The sequence below is a fragment of the Ursus maritimus genome, unplaced genomic scaffold, assembly GCF_017311325.1.
Source record: "Ursus maritimus isolate PB19 unplaced genomic scaffold, ASM1731132v1 scaffold_10, whole genome shotgun sequence".
Lineage (NCBI taxonomy): Eukaryota > Metazoa > Chordata > Mammalia > Carnivora > Ursidae > Ursus > Ursus maritimus.
In genome coordinates, this window is record NW_024423344.1 from 64,960,539 (window position 1) to 64,979,790 (window position 19,252).

General features: G+C 45.8%; 1 protein-coding gene and 1 long non-coding RNA gene across 5 annotated transcripts in view; one reads left to right on the plus strand and one right to left on the minus strand.

Annotated features, from left to right (window-relative positions):
• Nucleotides 1–19,252, minus strand: part of DZIP1 (DAZ interacting zinc finger protein 1) — a 49,705-nt gene that overhangs the window by 24,242 nt on the left and 6,211 nt on the right. For all 4 annotated transcript variants that reach the window (XM_040623880.1, XM_040623895.1, XM_040623887.1 and 1 more), the window contains exons 6-10: nt 15,870–15,954; nt 13,025–13,149; nt 10,731–10,892; nt 6,815–6,952; nt 5,070–5,132 (exon numbers count right to left, since the gene is read on the minus strand). In XM_040623880.1, the coding sequence (XP_040479814.1) occupies nt 5,070–5,132; nt 6,815–6,952; nt 10,731–10,892; nt 13,025–13,149; nt 15,870–15,954 (573 nt within the window). The remainder of the gene's footprint in view (nt 1–5,069; nt 5,133–6,814; nt 6,953–10,730; nt 10,893–13,024; nt 13,150–15,869; nt 15,955–19,252) is intronic.
• On the plus strand, nt 5,508–16,877 carry LOC121101206. Its single transcript, XR_005833140.1, has 3 exons — nt 5,508–6,040; nt 15,779–15,873; nt 16,303–16,877. It is a non-coding gene; the product is annotated as an uncharacterized LOC121101206 (long non-coding RNA).

Genomic DNA, 19,252 nt, shown 5'->3' on the forward strand with positions numbered 1-19,252 from the left:
TTGTCTTCAGAGACTTCATGTCGGGAAAGATCATATAATGGACATAAAAAAAATTCGAGAAGAATTTGTTTTCAATGATTTAGGCAAAGATTCTTAGAACAATCTCACTAGTCATTACATAGAGGGGAAATCACCTTGGTCACTGGAGCTAAAGACATTCCCAGCCTACAGCCTGGAAGTGGAGGCGATGAGCAGACCTAGCAGAGGGGGTGGTGAGGGTGCCTCAGAGGAGTAGAGCGTGGGCGGCAGCACCTCCCAACTTGCTTGGCTCTTCCTACCAAACCCCCACCAACCGCTTCATCTTGTAGCCACACCACAACCTTATGGATGCATGGTCAGACTCCGCTGTACAGATGAGGGAACTCAGGTCTAGAGAGCGTCAAGTAGATGGTCCGAACTCGGGCAGCGGGAGGGGAGGAGCCCAGACCGGAACTTTCCTGCCTGGCTTCAAAGTTACTGCTCTCAAATTTAGTGACTAAGTCACAGAACATCTTCGTAAACAGCACTTGGAGCAATCAAGTAGCCCCCCAGGCCTTAAAAAATAAATCACCGAAGGGACGCCTGGGTGGCTCAGTCGGTTAAGCATCTGCCTCCGGCTCAGGTCATGATGCCAGGGTCCTGGGATCGAGCCCCGCGTCAGGCTCCCTGCTCATTGGGGAGTCTGCTTCTCCTTTTCCCTCTGTCTGCCTCTCCCTGCTCGTTCTCTTTCTCTCTCTCTCTCAAATACATGAACACAATCTTAAGAAAAAATAAAATAAAAATTAAAAGAACCTTTCATAACCTAGTGGATGCCAAGAATCTCCCTCAGGAGAACACTGTCACGACCCTTCCCTACGTGTTTACAGGCCACGGGAAGAGGGCCCCACAGCAGCTGGGGAAACACTAAGCTGGAAAATGGAAAAGCCAGTGAAGATACCCAGGGCTTGGGGGTGGAGGTTTAGGTTCAACAATGTGTGGGGTCAGTCCAGACCCCCCCAGAAGAAAGGGACACAGGAAACACTAAGGGAGGGCAACATTTTGATACTGGACTTGAGAACTGGTCAGAAAAGCACAGAAAGGAGTTTGCTGAGAGAGGAATGTGATGATCTAAGCAAGGGATAGCCAGAAATTATTTCAGAAAGTCTGTGGCCCTCGAGCCCATTTCTTGTGACCTCCTGTCCTTTCAAGTACTTTGCTTTGTCTCTAGCAGAGCACAGTCCCCTGCACGTTCCCTCCACCACGTGACCACCCGTACAACCTCCCAGGTCCACGGAGCCTTCTGTCAGGTCAAAACGGTACGCCGTCGTTTATGTGTGACTCCCTTTGAACTCCTACCAATGTTATTTAAAAAAAAAAACAAAACAAAAACAGGCTGCCAAGAACCTAGATAAAGCAATAAAAAGTTGCCAATCGCAACTTCCCTTAACCAGAGAAACACAATATGTGCCTTGTAGGACCAGCAGGCAGCAATCATGTGGAATAATTAATAGTTAGGTCTCAGGCAGAGATTACTAAACCCGATTGAATTCTCCCCTCTGTTCACGTTCAAGAGAAATTAAGGAAGAAGAAAGCAGCTCCTGAACTAGCAACACCAGCAGACAAGGGAGCAGCGTGGCCTAGCGGCAGCACGAAAACCCCACAGGCCCTCGACGTGGAGCCGCGCGCCTCAGCACAAGGGAAGGCCTCTCCTCTGTCCTCCAACCCGCCACCAGGCGGTCCTTCCATCATGACTTGCGGTGGCCAAGCGTACGAATCTGCCACCTGCATTCTGTCTCTGCCAGAGGGCCACCGCGCCGCCAGTTCCCACGCGGGTCTGGAACACCAGAGGCTTTAGAGGAGCAAGGACGAAACGTCATCCCCTATTCGTCAGAGAGCCCGAATTCTGTCCCTAAATACCAATGCTAGGACACGCCTTGAAGGATGAGAGTAGAACTTCAAGTTGTAAGGACAGGGGTTCAAACCATGGATGTGAAGCAGAAATCATCTGGGGTTTTGGTGTTCCCCACCCCCCACGATACGCATGCCCCACCCCAGGCTGAATCCGAAGCTTGGGCAGAGGAGCCGGGCATGAGTGTTTCGGGAAAGAGCCGCTGGTCATTCTGAAGTGCGTCCATGGCTCGGAACTACTCCCTTAGGACATCTCCAAGGGACGCTAGGGCATTTTCCGGGAAAAGCAACTGCTCTAAGCCGTCGCCGCCTAGTGTCCTCGCGAGCGGGCTCAGTGCCTCACGCCTGACAAATGAGCAAGGCCACAAGGTTGACAAGCAAGACCCCGAGTTTAAGAGCACCCGGGTTCAAGTACCGTGCTTGTACCAACAGACGACTCTTTCAACCCTCTCTTCTAAACCCTTCGCTCAGCGTTTCTCCATCCCTAAAAGCAAGGTTGAACGATCCCCTTGCGGGCCGACTAGCCACCGTCCACGTTCGTTCCGCAAATATTTAATGAATGCCAATCACATTTTGGGTACGTCCGTCCACGCTGGGAAAACAACAAAGAACGAACTAGAGAGAGCCCCTCCCTCACAGGGCTAGGGATCCGGTTGGAGAGACACACAATAAACAAGTGAATAAACAATCAGATAACTATGTGAGACAGTGATCAGAATTACACGTGTGAGGTGGTGGGAACAGTAAGGGAGGGGGCTACCGACGTATATGGTGTCAGGTGACTTGGAAGCCGAGGCCAGAGGGGGCAGCGGCAGGCAGAATTCTAAACGGCCCTCAAGTCTGCACCCCAGAGTGCACGCCCTGTATAATCCCTTTCCCTCAGCGGAGTTATGAACTCAGTGTTTGTGCACCTCTCCCCCAAATTACAGGGTGAAGCCCTAATCCCCCATGTGACGGTATTAGGAGGTGGGGCCTTTGGGAGGTGATTAGGTTTGGGTGAATTAGGGTAGGGTCCTCATGATGGGATTAGCGCTCTTGGACGAAACCGGCGAGCTTTCTTTCCTTCTCTCCCTGCTCTGTGAAGACACAGAGAGAGGGCAGCCGTCGGCACCGGGGATCTCCCCAGGAGGTGAACTGGCCAGCACCCTGACCCCGCTACTTCCCAGCCTCCAGAACAGTGAGAAAGAAATGTCTGTTGTTCAAAGCCACCCAGTGTGTGGTACTTTGTGACAGCAGAGTGAGCAGACCAAGACGTGGGCTGGGTGGGATCTGAGACGTGCTCCTAACCAACACAGTACAGCAAGTGTCAAGGGACTAGACAGATGCAACTGAAGCCCCTAATCTGCTGACTCTGAGTTAAGGAAAAGAAAGATTATCCTATGTGGGCCTGTCTTCTTCAGGCCAGCGGCTCCCCTGCGGACCTTAACGACGGCAGCAGCCTGGTAGTGAGCGGTGCCGCTAGGGGTCCTGATCCTACGGTCAACCCTAAGGAACAGCCTATTGCCAATAACCTGAACAGGCTTGGTTTGACCCTGAGCGCCGGAGGAGAACAGAGCCCGTCTGACACCCCCCATGCAGCTGTGAGACCCTCCGCACAGGACCCGGCCAGGCACCCGGGTGAGATGGGCACTGTGAGACGACCAACTGCTGGTAATTTGCTACACAGCACAGAACACTAATGCAGAGCAGAAGGCAGCCACGTGAAGAGCAAACGGAAGGACATCCCAGCAGCAAAACCCCTGTGCAGAAAGAGAAAAGGGCTGGCATGTTCTCTAAGTGACCGGAAGGCTACTGTAGTCAGAAAGAGTAGGTCCAGAGACAGGATCAGGATGAGGCCGCAGTGGTGGCCAGCAGCCAGAGGGTCTCGTCCGTTCTTTAGAGGGCAAATTGGGAAAGGGGTAGGTTGGAACCAGGAGACCAGTTACGGGGTCCTTTTAGAAACGGCAGGGGCTCGTTGGAAGGGAGGAGCCACGGAAATGTGCAGAAGAACACAGATGTGAGACGTGTGGAAGGCCCGGCCAATGGCTGGGAGCTGGGCACTGAGGTTGCGATGGGGCTCAAGGCGGGCACCTGACTGCTCCGACCAGTATGCCACTGGACAAAGGAAAAACATCATCTGAGACACGTTACCCTCAGGAAGCCCCGGAGATACCAGATCCAAAGCTGGCTAGCCCATCTGCAGCTCAGAGGGTAGGCTGGAGAAATAAACACGGGCCTCACACCCACACAGAGCCACGACCTCCCTTTACAAACTCTGTTCGATCCCCAGAGCCCCAGACTGTGAGAAACACATGTCTGCTGTTTGTCAGCGGCCCGTCTACCGTATTCTGTTGTAGCAGCCCAGGGTAAGTAAGACACGGGGGACACAACAGGTTACAAAATACATACGAAATGAAAAAAGAGACAGAAGTTCCCCTTTCTTAAAATCTCAAATAAAAGTATGTCAGGTTTTCTGCAGCAGTGTGAACACTTTCACACTTAAATTTGTGATGCACTCAGCTGAAAAGCGGTATTAGCATCAAACTGTTCTAATTAAAATGATTTTAACGTGAGCAATCCTTGCCTTTCTTAAAGATTGTTGAGACTCCGCCTGCAAGGTGAAAAAGTCAGAAGCGATGCGTCCAACAATGAAGGAATCACTAACTTACAAAACATGCACAAGATCCTTCTCCAGCCATTAAAAAAAACCCACCATTTTGAAGAGATTTTAAAACAGGAGAATATATTAAGCGAAAAGCATATACAGTTATAAAGCATGATTCAAAATTTGTAAGACCCCAGGTATGGGTTTCTATATTACAGAAACACTATTTATGGCATAGAACACAGACTGAAAAAAATTATAACAAAGTCGTAGTGGTGGTTATTGAATTATAAGTAATTTTATTTTTTTAAAGATTTATTTGAGAGAGAGAGAGTGCATGAGCAGGGGGGAGGGGCAGAGGGAGAGGGAGAAGCAGGCTCCCAGCTGAGCAGGGAGCCCAACGTGGGGCTCGATCCCAGGACCCTGAGATCGTGACCTGAGCCACAGGTAGACACTTAACCAACTGAGCCACCCAGGTGTCCCGAATTATAAGCAATTTTAATTTTTGTCACACGTCTCCACAGATTTTATTAAGTGGACAAATACTACCTTTGTCATAGAGAAAAAATATTCTTTTAATAAATGACCCACTGACAGACCATGGGCTCCTTGGTCTTACCCGACCCTTCTCCTTCTTGTGTTCTTGATGAAGCGCTTGAACCCGGGCAGTCCACTTGCTTTCCTACACAACACAGTAAAACAAGAGACACGTATGTGCAAATGCAACAGTAAGATCGACTCGAAACGGAAGCTTTTCAGTGGGCACCTGTGGAACCCAACGACCGCCTTGGTGACATTTTAGCAGGCACTTTTTTTTTAACTATAAAGACTCAAAAATGTTTAAACACATTTGCACTGGGTTTTGATCTTAAACTCTACGGCAGGGGTCGGCAAACATTTTCTGTGAAGGGGCCAAAAGTAAATATTTTAGGCTCTGGGGGCCACCTGACCCGATCGCTGCTACCAGCAGCAGGAGAACATCCACAGAGAATACGTAAGTGAGTGGGCGTGGCTGTGTTCCCATAAAATATTCTCAAGAATGCGTGCTAGCGGGCTGATCTGAGGCGCTAAAAGGCAACACTGGCGTTTCTGAGGCCTGGGGTTCTGATCTGACAACACAGCTCACAGGAAGGAAACGAGAAATGTAGGTGGGACCTTGGGATTTCGTAACCGGGTCCTTAATTCCTGAGAGACCAGCTTGCGGGGAGCAACTGTCAACAGTTCAATACCAGACACGATTCCTGGTCTCCTACCACATCCCAGGGACCTCGCTGGGCTGCCGTGGCCGGCGAGGGGAGCGCTCGGGGACGTGCTCTGCCCTGCGCAGGAGGAAAGCCAACTTAACGACAGAGAGTACCCCCCACCGCAATGTGTATGTGAGAAGGTCCTGCTTGGGGGACTACAGAAATGCAATAACCCAGAGGTCCAGGAGAACTCTCTAGAAGAGGTGTCGCCCCAGCTGAAGGAGTAAGCCAGAGGTCCTGAAAAACCGAGAGGTGCATGACAAAGAAAGCCACGAGGACAAAAGCAAAACACACAAAGCCGTGTTCAGGGAGCCATGGGCTGTTTGGTGCAGCCAGGACCCTCAAGGTAAAGCCAAGAAAGGGGGGGATGGCAGAGGGTCCAGATCCTCGGGGACCCTGACCACCAGTTAAGCATTCCGGACTTGGTCAGGATGAGATGGGACAGGGAACATGGGCAACTTGGCTGCGAGGTGGAAGGTGGACTGGGGGAAGGGAGGCAGGGCATGAGCACCAAAGTATGCAACGGGTGTAGTCGTCTATATTTCAAAAACACACTTACTTTTCTAAATGTTATTCTTTTTTTCTTTTAAACAAAATCCTGAATTCATAAATTTTGATCTCTATTTGTTTCCTGGGAAAAAAAAAGCAATGTTCCCCTAAACGAGTATGACGAAAATTGCCGGAATGGCAGCTGATGACGGAGGGCCACGCTAATTAGGTGTGGTAAATGAAAAAAGACCATCCATACACCAATGTAGCCATATAGTTAAGCTCTAAAAATAAAGTTAGTGCTTCAGTGTGTCTCTCTATGCCTTTTGAAAGTGGGACCTACATCTGAAATATGAAAAATAAACTCTGAGGTAATCCCACACAATTCAAGGGGCTACCATGTTAGCAAAAAAGGAAACAATTTTGCCAACCGTTCTGTATCTATATCGATTAGTCAATCAACAAGCATCTAATGAACACCTATTATTATGTACCTGGAGACAAGAAGAAAAGAATTAGCTTCGTGGTCACTGACAGAGACAAATCCTTTCTCTGTAGGTAATACTTGCTGTAAACCACTTCACTCATTAAAATCAGGCCCCTCCTACAGTGTCTGCTCGCAGGTACATACCTGACTGTCAAGAAGTTGCATCACATTTTGGAAATCCTGGGGATACTGAGAACGTTCTTCTTTAAATTCATGTGCATCCTTTAACGTGCCTATGTTGGACTTGATCTGCATGTTGGACTTCTGGATTTCTGACAGTTGCTAGAAGATAAGATGCAAACCACTGTACAGATGTTTGTACTTTTATGAGACTGAAACAGACAGACAGTGAAATTGGGGAACAGTGTAGCCACTGTTAAATCTGACTGTCCTACCAAAGGCTCACTCTGCTTCTCCTACTTCTCCCACCTAATGGTTTTCCAGTGTTCTTTCTACTGCTTTCCAGTTTTTCCAGCAGAGCATACACAGGGTGAAAAAGGGCCAGGAAACCCTAACTTTCTAATCTTACACAATGGGTCTTACATTTTCTGGTGGGCGCATAGCTGTTGCCGGAAACAGAGGAACTGGGTACAGCTGGTTCTCCCGATAACTTAGCGCTAAGGCCAGCCTCATCCAGCAATGGTGCCGGTGAATCCAGCAGGGACGTGGGGTTTTAATTTTGCCTTTTGCTTGTTATGTTATTCCCAAAGTCACCAGCGGCAAAAACCCCCAGAAAAATCACAGACGGTAATATGTTAACTGAAAAAATAAAAGGGTGGGGAGCATAGTTCCCCGGCCTAAATCTGGGCCGAACACAGCAACTTCTTTTCAAAGAGTACAGTAGGAAATGGGGACGGGGTGACTTTCCAGTGGAGGAGCCAGACAAACACTACCTCAAGGTCAACACCAACAATCATAAATCATGAAGACACGATGACCCTTGATACGATGTGTTGAAAACTATGTCTTATCTCTGAGGATTTCGTCCCTCAAACCCATAAGCCCAGTCTAAGCACGAGAAGACTGTTGGATAAATTCCAGTAGAGGGGATCCTACTGACAAGTACTCTTTAAACTGTCCGGGTCGCCGAGAACAAGTCGGAGCAACTATTTCAGACAAGAGTCTAAGGGGACGGGACAACTACGTATAGCGTGGCGTCCTGGATAGGATCCTGGAACAGAAAAGCCACATTAGCTGAAAGCTGCAGAAGTTGGACTGAGTATGGAGTTTGGTTAATACGACTGTATCAGTACGGGCTCCTCAGCTAAACAAACGTACCACACCCACGTAGGATGCTAGTAATATGGAAAACTGTGTACAGGGCTAGGAGAGGCGGGTTTCTATGACATTTTCTGTACCATGTGCTCAATGTTCCTGTCACTATTCTCAAAAATGAAGTTTATTATAAATGATCATCTTAAAAACCATCTATAGCTAAAAAGGGCGAACAACCCACATGTGGTCACCCGATGAACAGACCAAGGAAGTGCGACACGCACGCAGTGGGACATCAGGTGGCAATGACAAAGGCATGAGATAGTGGGACAGGCACCTCCCTACAACACGGACGACGCTCGAGGACATTACACTAACTGGGAGCAGTTGCTCATAAAAGATCACGTAGTGTATGACTCAATTCCTATGAAATGTCCAGAACGGGCAGATCTGCAGAGGCACAAAGTGGATGTGTGGGCGCCAGCGGCCTGTGGGAGGGAGTGCCAATGGGCACAGGGTTTCTTCCTGGGGGTGACGAAACATTCTGAAATGATGGTAAGGATGGTTGCACAACTCTGCGAACATAGTAGAAACTGCTGAACCGTACACTTTAAGTGGGTGAGTTTTATGGTCTATAGGCTAAATCTCAATAAAGCTGTTTTTTACCCCAAAAAAGTAGGAGTGGTAAAAAAAAAGTCCTACGTGGGGAAAAGTCCCAACCCACTATTCTCTTGGGGGCAGGGAACGGGGGCCAGGACCGTGGAGGGACTCTCAGGCAAAAGAACCCTGTCAGCTTATCACAAGGGGAAAATGAGTCTGGCCTTGATGGGGACGTGAGAAGCCAGTCTTTTTTTTTTTTTTTCTTTTTTAAGGGGTGGGGGGGGGGCAGAGAGAGACTCTTAAGCAGGTTCCTGCCCTGTGCAGAGCCCAAAGCAGGGCTCGATCTCACAACCCTGAGATCATGACCTGAGCCAAAATCAAGAGTCAGACACTTAACCAACTCAGCCACCCAGGCGCCCCTGAGAAGCCCGTCTTAAATTGGTTAGTATTGCCATCCACCCATGGGTGACACGGCATCTAGCTCTGAGCCACAGATAGGGGTGCAGGAGAGGCCCCTGGGGCAGGCGTTCTGGAAGAAACCACAGAGAAATTACTGCCTAGGCGCTCTGATGCTTAGGACCAGCCACAACCGAAAAAAGGCAATACAGAAAGTTGCCTAAAGGAAGCCCTACGAAAAAAGACACAGTGCCCTGTCCACATTTATTTCCCCTCAGCCTTTTGTTTGCAAATTACAACTTATAGAAAAATAGGAAGAATAGTACCATAAGCACCCATTTCAATCAATCGTTAACATGTTGCCACATTTGCTTTATAAAGATATGATGGGGCTGGCAGGATTTTTCTGTAAAGAGCCAGGCAGTATTCCGGCTGCAGGAGACACATACGGTCTTGGTTATAACCAGAGCTCTACGGCCCCAGCACAAAAGCACCAGGGACAAAATGTAAAGGAACACATGTGGTTGGGTGCCAATAAAACTTTATTTGTGGACACGGAAAAGGGAATTTCATGTAATTTTTAGGTGTCGTGAAATATTCTTATGACTCTTTTCAACCATTCAGCAATACTAAAACCTTTCTTAGCTTGCTGGCCACAAAAACAAAAATAAAAACAAAAACAAATGGGTAGTATGCCAGACTCGGCTCACAGGTTGTGATTTGCCAACCCCTGTGCAAAAGTTCATGGCATTATAGAGAAGGCCCTTAGCCGTATTCCAAAAATACCCTCCATTTTAGTTTGCAAAGCTTGTCCCCTAGAGGGAGCTCAAGGATCTTGCTTCCTTTTCCCAAGGGTGACTCAGAACTGAGCTACCCATCCAGCTCAGATAATTCTTCCCTGGAAGACAACGGCCACTGTCACAGAGTTTGAGGTCCCAGCCCAGAGATGCGTGTCTCTGTTTATGCATGTGCCAGGGCAGTGGGGACCAAGGTTGCTCCCACAGGAGATGGAAGCTCATTTAGTCACATCCTGCTTGTTCAGACCCCTGTCCTCCTCACCAGCCAGGCCTGCGGTCAGGAAGGGAACTAGTAATAGGTTCTACTTCTGTCTTTCTGGGTTGATTTCCACAATGGTGACCTGTGTCAGCCTTTCCAGAAAGTTCCTTTGGAACTCTGAAAGCTTCAAAACTCAGGGAGAGGTTTATAGTTTATGGCTATCTAAATCTAACCAGCTAAGGAAAGGGAGACCCTCTTCTATGATCTGGCCAAAGGTACCAAATGTACCAAGTGTTCTTTTTTTAAGATTTTTAAAAATTTTTGGGACACCTGGGTGGCTCAGTCAGTTAAGAGTCTGCCTTCGGCTCAGGTCATGATCCCAGGGTCCTAGGATCAAGTCCTGCATCCGGCTCCTTGCTCAGCAGGGAGCCTGCTTCTCTCTTTGCCCTGACACTCTCCCTGCTTAAACTCTCTCTCTCTCTGACAAACAAATAAAATCTTTAAGAAAAAAAAGATTTTTTTTATTTTTAAGTAATCTCTACACCCAGTGTGGGGATTGAACTCACAACTCCAAGACCAAGAGTCCATGCTCCAGTGACTGAGCCAGACTGGAGCCCCTCAAATGTACCAAGTGTTCTGGACATGCGTTTGGGGGCCAAACTTCCCACTCTCAAAGATGCAACTTTGCAGACTTGCTCTGTCTTCTGTATGTTCCCTCAGCACTCTCGGGAGGAGGGGTGTCTGGGCACAATAAAGTAATTTCTAGACCTGCTGGCCATGATGCCATTCTAATGCCACCTCTCAAGGCAACAACCCTACCGATACTATGAGGACTTTTTGGCTTAATACTTACATATTCTAATGCTGAATTCTTGGAAGTCAATTCTTTAAACTCCTTCATAAACATTTCCTTGACTTTTTCCATTTCGTCAACTAGTTTCTCCTTTTCTTCTTCTTTCCATCTATCAAATAACTTCAGAAATTCTTCCTCTTTTGTTTTTTGCATTTCGTATTCCTGAAATTATTTTAATGCATAGCTTTAAAAGTTCTGATACGAAGCAAATATGCAAAATTCTAAATAAATGCACATAGCTTCACCTCCACCTCGGCAGCTCGTATTGTGCATATCAGTAGGTTTGCAATCGCGCTTCATTTAATGGCCATGCGCAGAGTGGTTTTTCCAAACCAAAAACAGCACACAGCATCCTTTCGTCCTTACATCTCTTAAAATACAAACACAGAAGCCCAAAGTCTCAAGAGTTCTGTGATCTATGAACTTGCAGAGTAGATATGCAATAATATGTAAAATGTAAACATACTTTAAAAGAAAATATCTATTCAGCAGAAGAACCACTCTCAATACTGTATCAATTTGGATACAGTAGTCCTGTCTCACCCCCAAAAAACACAAATTCGTATTTATACAAGCTAAATTCAAGGTCTAGTCAATCAGCCTTTGATTTCTCGATGACCCTCACTTTTTGGTTTTTTACCTCACTGGGGACTTAACACAATAAATAAGCTCAATCTGATACACATACAAAACACTGTACCCGACAACACCAGAACATACATTCACGTTAAATGTACATGGAAAACTCACCAGGAGAGACTTTATGTTACATCAGAAAAGATTCTCAATAAATTTTAAAAGATTGAAATCATGCTAAGTGTATTCCCAACCACAATGGAATGAAGCCAGAAATCAATAACAGAAGAAAAACTGGAAAATTCGTGAATACTCGAAAATTAAAAACGTACTCTTAAGCAACCAATGGGCCAACAAAAAACTCACCAGGTAAAGTAGAAAATACTTTGAGATGAATGAAAATTAAAACACAACAAACCGAAAAAAAAAAAAAAAAAAGGAGAAGCCAAAACAGTGCTCAGAGGGAGATTTGTAGCTGTAAATGCCTACATTAAAAAAAAAAGATCTCAAGAGACGAAGAAGGTTATTATATAATAATATAGAGGTGAATCATCAAGAAGATGTAAGAATTGTAAATATTTATGTGTCCAACACTGCAGCACCCAAATTTATAAAGCATATACGAATGAAACAAAAAGGAGGTATAAACAGCAACGCAGTAATTGTAGGGGACTTTAATACCCCACTCTCAATGGTGACTAGGTCATCCAGACACAAAATCAGTAAGGAAACACAGGATCTGAACAACACTATGTACCAAATGGACCCAACAGACTATCCAACGTCAGCAGAATGTCCACTTCTCACTGCACATGGAACATTCTCCAGGATAGATTATACATTATGTCACAAAACAAGTCTTACTAAATTTAAGAAGACTAAAATTATGTCAAGTATCTTTTCTGACCACAATGGTATGAAACTAGAAATCAGTAACAGGAGGAAAAATGGATAATCTACAAATACATGGAAATTAAACAATACACTCCTGAACAACAAATGGATCAAAGAAGGAATCAAAAGGGAAGTCAAAAATATCTTGAGATCAACGAAAATGGAAACACAACATACAAAAACGTAAGGGATGCAGCAAAAGCGTTCTAAGAGGAAGATTTACAGCTAAAAATGCCTACATTAAGAAAAAAAGAAAGATCGCAAATAAACAATCTAACTTTACACATCAAGATCTAGGGAAAAAAAACAACTAAGCTCAAAGTTAGGAGAAGGAAGGAAATATAAAGATTAGAGCAGAAATAATAAAGTAGTGAACAGAAAAAACAATAGAAAAGATGAACAAAACAAAGACCTGTTTTTTTTGAAAAGATAAACAAAATTGACAAACTCTTAGCTAGACTAACCAAAAGAGGACTCAAATAAATTATAAACAAAAGAGGAGACATTACAACGGACACTACAGAATTACAAAGGATCGTAATAGCCTACTATGTACAGTTATATGCCAACAAATTGGACAATCTCAAAGAAGTGGATAAGTTCCTAGAAACATGCAACCTGCCAAGACTGAATCATGAAAAAAATAGAAAATCTGAACAGACCAATACAATAATGAGTAAGGACAAGAATCGGTAATCAAACACCTCCCAACAAAGAAAAGCCCAGGACCAGATGGCTTCACTGGTGAATTCCACCAGACATTTCCAAAGGAATTCATACCAGTCCTTCCCACCTTGTGACCGTTTCAGAGCTCAGTCCCGTACCTTAGAGAACCTGACAGCATGGGCGTGCTGTGCGGCCTCCAGCTGAGACTTGGTGAGCTGCAGCTGCTCCTTCAGCATGTCAATCTCACTCTGGAGCTTATCGGTCTGTGCCTTTTTCTTATACTCTGTTGCAACAGAAATATGCTATTAAAATACCACCTCCTCTGAAACCTATCTGAAAGCTTATGGGGTACAGTCCTATTGATAAGACAAAGACAAAGGAAAGTGCTCTGACTTGGGATACTATGACTTTTTCATGCCACACGAGCCGATTTTTGCTCGTTAGTGTTTGCTTGCAGCCCTTCATGTTACGGGGTGCTGAATTACTTGTAGCAGATTATTTCAGCCACTGTGTTGGATTATCCTCCAGAGACAGCACGAGAGCCCATTCGGGGAATGATAATGGTGACAAGGAATAATCCTGGGCTCTTCTTGGAGATGCCAGTCTCAAGAGAAGGGAAGCCACAACTTCCACGACAGGTACTGCCAGATTGGAAATCGCTATGGTCACCATCCTTCTGGCTCCCACCACACTTTCCTGAGAACCCCATCAATGCTAAGACAAGCAGAGGCTGGCATTCAAAATGCAAACTGGGGCCATACGCTGTCCACAGGGCCAAAACGAGGTACCAAAGGTTGTAAAAGGAAGCAACAAGTGAAGGGAAGGTACTTTATGTACATGTACTTACATGAAGATGTGCACATGACTGAATGGATGTACATGTGTCTGTGAGTGTAGACATGAAAGGTATGGAAACCAAAGTAGAAAGTCAGAATCTCAAAGATGACCTGAAGAAATAATACTCATTTCAGAGTCTGAAATACTCTCTGAAACGAGTATGAGATAGAATAAGATACTGAAACAGAAGAGAAAGAAGGTCAGTTTCACACTGAAGAATGGTAGGTTAATTAAAATGTTTAATCTTCCCAATTTCTCCAATATACCGCCAAACTGTATCAGTGGTCCATGACTTACAAATGGGATTTCCAGCTGTTCATATTGTTTATACAAAGCTTAGCTGTTTCCTAAATAAATCTATTTGTCTGAAATAGGCAGGAATGGAAACAGACTGGCCCCAAAAGGAGACTAAAGCAAGCACTTAGTAACAAGCTAGGAGCACACACATTTAGATGCTAAAAGCATTTAAGACCATAATGAGAATTTCTGTGGGTTACCGTTCTGTAGGCAATCAGCAGAATGCTTAGATCTGCTCATGGAGAAATAAGGCCTGGCATTTATTTTACCTTAAGAACGTTGAGATAACAGGAAACCTGGTTCCTTGATAAGCCACAGAAGCCCTGCCCTCTCTTGCTTCTCTAATTTCCCCCTCTATACATGGCTAATTCACATCAGTACCCAAACACACCTTCCTATCTCCCACATCAAAGGAAACAAAAACTTTCCCTTGGTTCCACATTTCCCTCCAGACAATGGCTCGCGTCTCTACTGTCCTTCCCAGCAAATGTTACTGACCACTTGCTCACCTGATTCTCTGGTCGGCTCACTCCCTTTGGGCTTCTGTCCCCACCAATCCACTGAAGCTGCTATGTCAAGATCAACAGCAGCCATCGTGACAGCAATAATCAATCCTTGGTCCTCATCTTACTTTGTGCCTCAGGGACGTTCAATAAATGGACCACTGCCTCCCTCCTGAAACCCGTGTTTCCCTTGGTTTCCATGACAACACCCTCCCCAGGTCTCCCTTCTGCCTCCAGGACTATTTCTCACTGCCCTCCGCTGCTCCTCCCGAGCACCTGACGTTGGGAGAGCCTGAGGGCTGGCCCTCGGCTGCCTTCCCTTCCCCACCTAGGTGAGCTCATCCAGCCCAGCTCTGCAGCCTGGGCCTCTCCCTTGACCTCCAGAACCCCCGCATTTCCACCTGGGTGGCGACTGCACGCGTGACTCAAGTTTACCCTGACCAACACGAACCTGCATTCTCCTTCCTCAACCCGCTTCCACCCCAGGTCCCCATCTGAGTAGACATCACCGCCATTCACCCAAACGTATAGGACAAAACCCCAGAATGGTCTTTCTTCATTTCTTGCTCTCACGCTGAGTCACACCTCTGCGGGCTTTGTGTGGAACACTTCCTCTCCATCTTCACTTCTCTGGTCTTCCCTGGTACCATCCTGGTCCCACAGCCATGTCACTCACCTGGGCTACTCCGGCAGCCCCCCTCACTCTTCCACCTGCGTCCACCACTGCTGCTATGCTTTCCACCAGGAGCTACTCACATTCCTGGCCGGGGGGGCCTTCGAGGTCCCGGGTGACCCAGCCTCCTCCCCTCCCACGCCCCGCACACGACTGCCTTGCTCACTCTACTCCACTAACCTTCTGTCTGTTCCTCAAACACGCCGCGCTGCCTCCCCCTCACCCCCCACCCCCGGCAATCCAGAGCTCCCTTTGCCTGGGATATTCATTTCCCAGGTTTTCCCCAGGCTGGGGCCTCCTCATCATTCTGGTCTCCGATCAAAGAGCGCCTCCTCAGTGAAGCCTTTGCTGACCACCTCCAGCCCATTCCCCTGTTTTCTTTTCTTTGTTGCATCTGCCACCATTTGAAAAGAGCCGCTCATTTATTTGTATAAGTGTGTCTCCTCCGCCCCTCCTAACAGAACGCTAAGACTCCGGAGGGCAGGACTTGGTCTGTGTCGCTTGTGCCCGTATCCCCGGGCCTGGTGCCATGCATGGCACGTAGCAGGGGCTCAAGATTCACTTAATGAATGAACGAAGACTATGATACTTTCTTTTCAAAGGACTGAGAGATGCCCTGGACCATGGCTCACTGAAAAAAAGAAAAAGGTACCCAAAGGAAAACGACTCTTTGAAGTTGAGCTCGTGACTTACCGAGGTGAGAATCTTCGGGGTGGCGGCGCTGAATGTGACTTTGTAGAAAAGCCTGGTTCATAAAGGCCTTGTCACAGAAATGGCACTGAAAAGGAGAGAGCAACGAATCCAAGGGTCTGCAACGAGTGTCCTCCCACCTAAGTTCAATTAACTTTGGGGTACCTAAACCTCCACCTCTTGGGAATTTCCCCCCAAAAGATACCACCCCGGCAGGGGACACCAAAAGCAGGAGTAGAAAGACAACTGTAAACCAGGGTGTTCTCCCCAAACCGAGCACAGGGCGGTGAACTCTATCTCTTGGCAGCTAAGGTGGCCCATGCGGTGCTTTCAGGAGCTGGGTGCTGCTCCTTTTAATCGGGCGGTTCCCAGCCTGTCGCCAACTTGTTCGGGGACCCTCCAGGCCATGCCGGTCTTCTTTCTGTCCCTCAAGCAGGCCAGCGTCAGCCTCTGCATTGGCTTGTGCCCCACCGGAACCTGCCCCAAACCACTGCCCCGGCTCCTTCTTGACAGTCGGGAGCCGTTCCTGGAGCATCTGCTACACTGGGGAGGAATGGCGCGTCCTCAGTCAGACCTTCGCGGGCGGTCCTCCCGCCAGTCCCCGTCCCGTCCCGCTGCTTTATTTTCAACACTGCACGTCTCACCGGTTACTATTTCCACATGTACACACCTCACTTGTTTATTGTCTCCTGCCCAGCGCCTCTCGGTTCCAGAACGTCCTATTCCTGACAGCATGGGCTCTCGTCTATCCTACTCCTAGTATTATCCCCAGAGCCCAGCATTGATAAATGACTGAACACATGCTTAGAAATAGTTAGCTTCCTAAACTGAATTTTACTGGAAAAAAAAAAAATCAGTTCTACCAACATCTCCATTTTCCACTTGAACACTGATTCAAATTTTAAGCAAACTTTCAACTTGTTTCATCTATACCTTTGTCCCTGGATTATCCTGAATTAAACCGTGGATATTATATATTTTCACTTGTTAGTATTTCCGAATCTATCTCTAAAAGGACTTGCTTCTAACACAATCATAATATTATTATTCCACCTTTTAAAATGTGAAAATTAATTCCTTAATATCAACACATTAAAAATATTATTTTTCTCCAATATTTCACACACTGTCTTAGAAAAAAATTTTACTGTGTTTTGTTTTGAATCAGGATCCAAATAAGGCCGTATCCTGCAACAGCTCACCATGTCTCTCAACTCTCTTCGGATCTGTAAATTGACCCTCCATCTCTCTTTTTCCTTGCAATTCGTTTGCCGAGGAGACTGAACATGTGTCCTGCAGTTTCTCCCAGTTTGGATTTTGCAGTTTCATCTCCACTGTGCTATTAACATGCTCATGCACAGCATTGCCTTACTCTGAATCAGGAGAACTATATCTCAAGTTCACATTCTCCTTCCCAGAAAACCCACAGGATGGCATATTTCTTGGCATTGCATTTCAGGGAAACTTGAACGTGTCTTTCCAGCCTTCTCTGCTGCTAGTGACTGCTTGGGTTTCCTCACAGTACTTCACGGACTGCCCTCCTGACTCAGATGTCAGTGTGGGCTCTAATGCCGTGCACAGCACTGGAGAAAGGAAAGGATGAAGAAATCTAGAATGTGTGGCTTTTAATTTCTAAAAATGGAAAATACATATTTTAACTATTTGAATAATACAGAAAAACCAGGAGCTCAGGGTAAGTAGGGGTTCCTACTCCCCAAAGAAAAGCCTGACATTTTGACTACATCAGGATGAAAAACTTCTGGGCCACCTGGGTGGCTCTGTCGGTTAAGCGTCTCCCTTTGGCTCAGGTCATGATCCCAGGGTCCTGGGATAGAGCCTCATGTTGGGGCACTCTACTCAGTGGGGAGTCTGCTTCTCCCTCTCCCTCTGCTCCCCTCCCACTCATGCTCTCTCTCTGCACACTCTGTCTCTCAAATAAATAAAATCTTTAAAACAAGAATAAAAATTTTAAAATGATGAAAAACTTTTATATGACAAAAACATCAAAACAAAGTTGAAAGACTTTCAGTTTCTGGATATGCAGGTAAGGAAATTGAAAATTGCCATTCCATCCTAACAATAAGTAAAAAGCTGAACAGACTAAAAAAAATCAACAACTCTTCTTAGATCCATAAGAGAGGAGAAGACACAGAGCAAACCACCACCTCCAAGCTTGTAGAGACAGACATTGTGCTGGAAGCCCTTGCTGTTATAATACAGCAAGAAAAGGATATAACACATATACAGGCTAGGAAGGACAACACAGAATTTTCTTTATTTTCAGATGACACTAATGTCTAGATAGAAAATCCAAAACAATTGACAAGAAAACCCTAGAACTAATAACGAGGTATAGCAAAGTTGGAGGATATAAGATTAATATTCTAAAGTCAACTTTTCTACATTCCGGTAATGAAAAAGTGGAATTTGAAATAAAAAACACACCACCATTTACATTAGCACCCCCCAAAATGAGTACTTAGGTATGAATCCAACAAAATATGTATGATCTATATGAGGAAATCTTCTAAGTTCTGAAGAACAAATCAAAGGAGAACTAAGTAAGCGAATATCCATGTTAATGGATAAGAAGACTCAATATTGTCAAGATGTCATTCTCCCTCATTTGATCTATAGGTTCAATGCAATCCCAATCCAAATCCCAGCAAGCGATTTGTGAATACCAACAAACTGATTCTACAGTTTGTTGAAAGACCCAGAATAGCCAACATGGTATTGAAGGGGAAGGACAAAGTTGGAGGACTGATGATATCCAACTTTAAGACTCACTACATAAAGCTACAGTAATCGAAACAGTGTAGCATTACCTAAGGAATAGACAGATCCATGCAGCAGAAGAGAGAGCCCGGAAACATACCCATATAAATATCATCACTTGATCTTTGACAAAGGAGTGAAAACAATACAATGGAACAAAGATAGTTTCTTCAACAATGGTGCTGGAACGACTGGACACCCATGTGCAAAAAAATGAACGTCAACACAGACTTCACATCCTCCACAAAATCTAACTCAAAATGGATCACAGACCTCAATGTAAAACGTGAAACTATAAAACTCCTACAAAATAACACGGGAGAAAACCTGCATGACCTTGGTGATGCCTTTTTATTTTTATTGTTTTTTAAAGATTTTATTTATTTATTTGTGAGAAAGAGAGAATGCACACAAGCAGGGGGAGTGGCAGGCAGAGGGAGAAGCAGTCTCCTGGCTGAGCGGGTTGGCTGGGGGTGTGGGGAATGAATTAGGTCACAGCGTTATCAAAAGCATATTTTATTTATTTATTTATTTATTTATTTATTTATTTATTTATTTATTTATTTGACAGAGATAGAGACAGCCAGCGAGAGAGGGAACACAAGCAG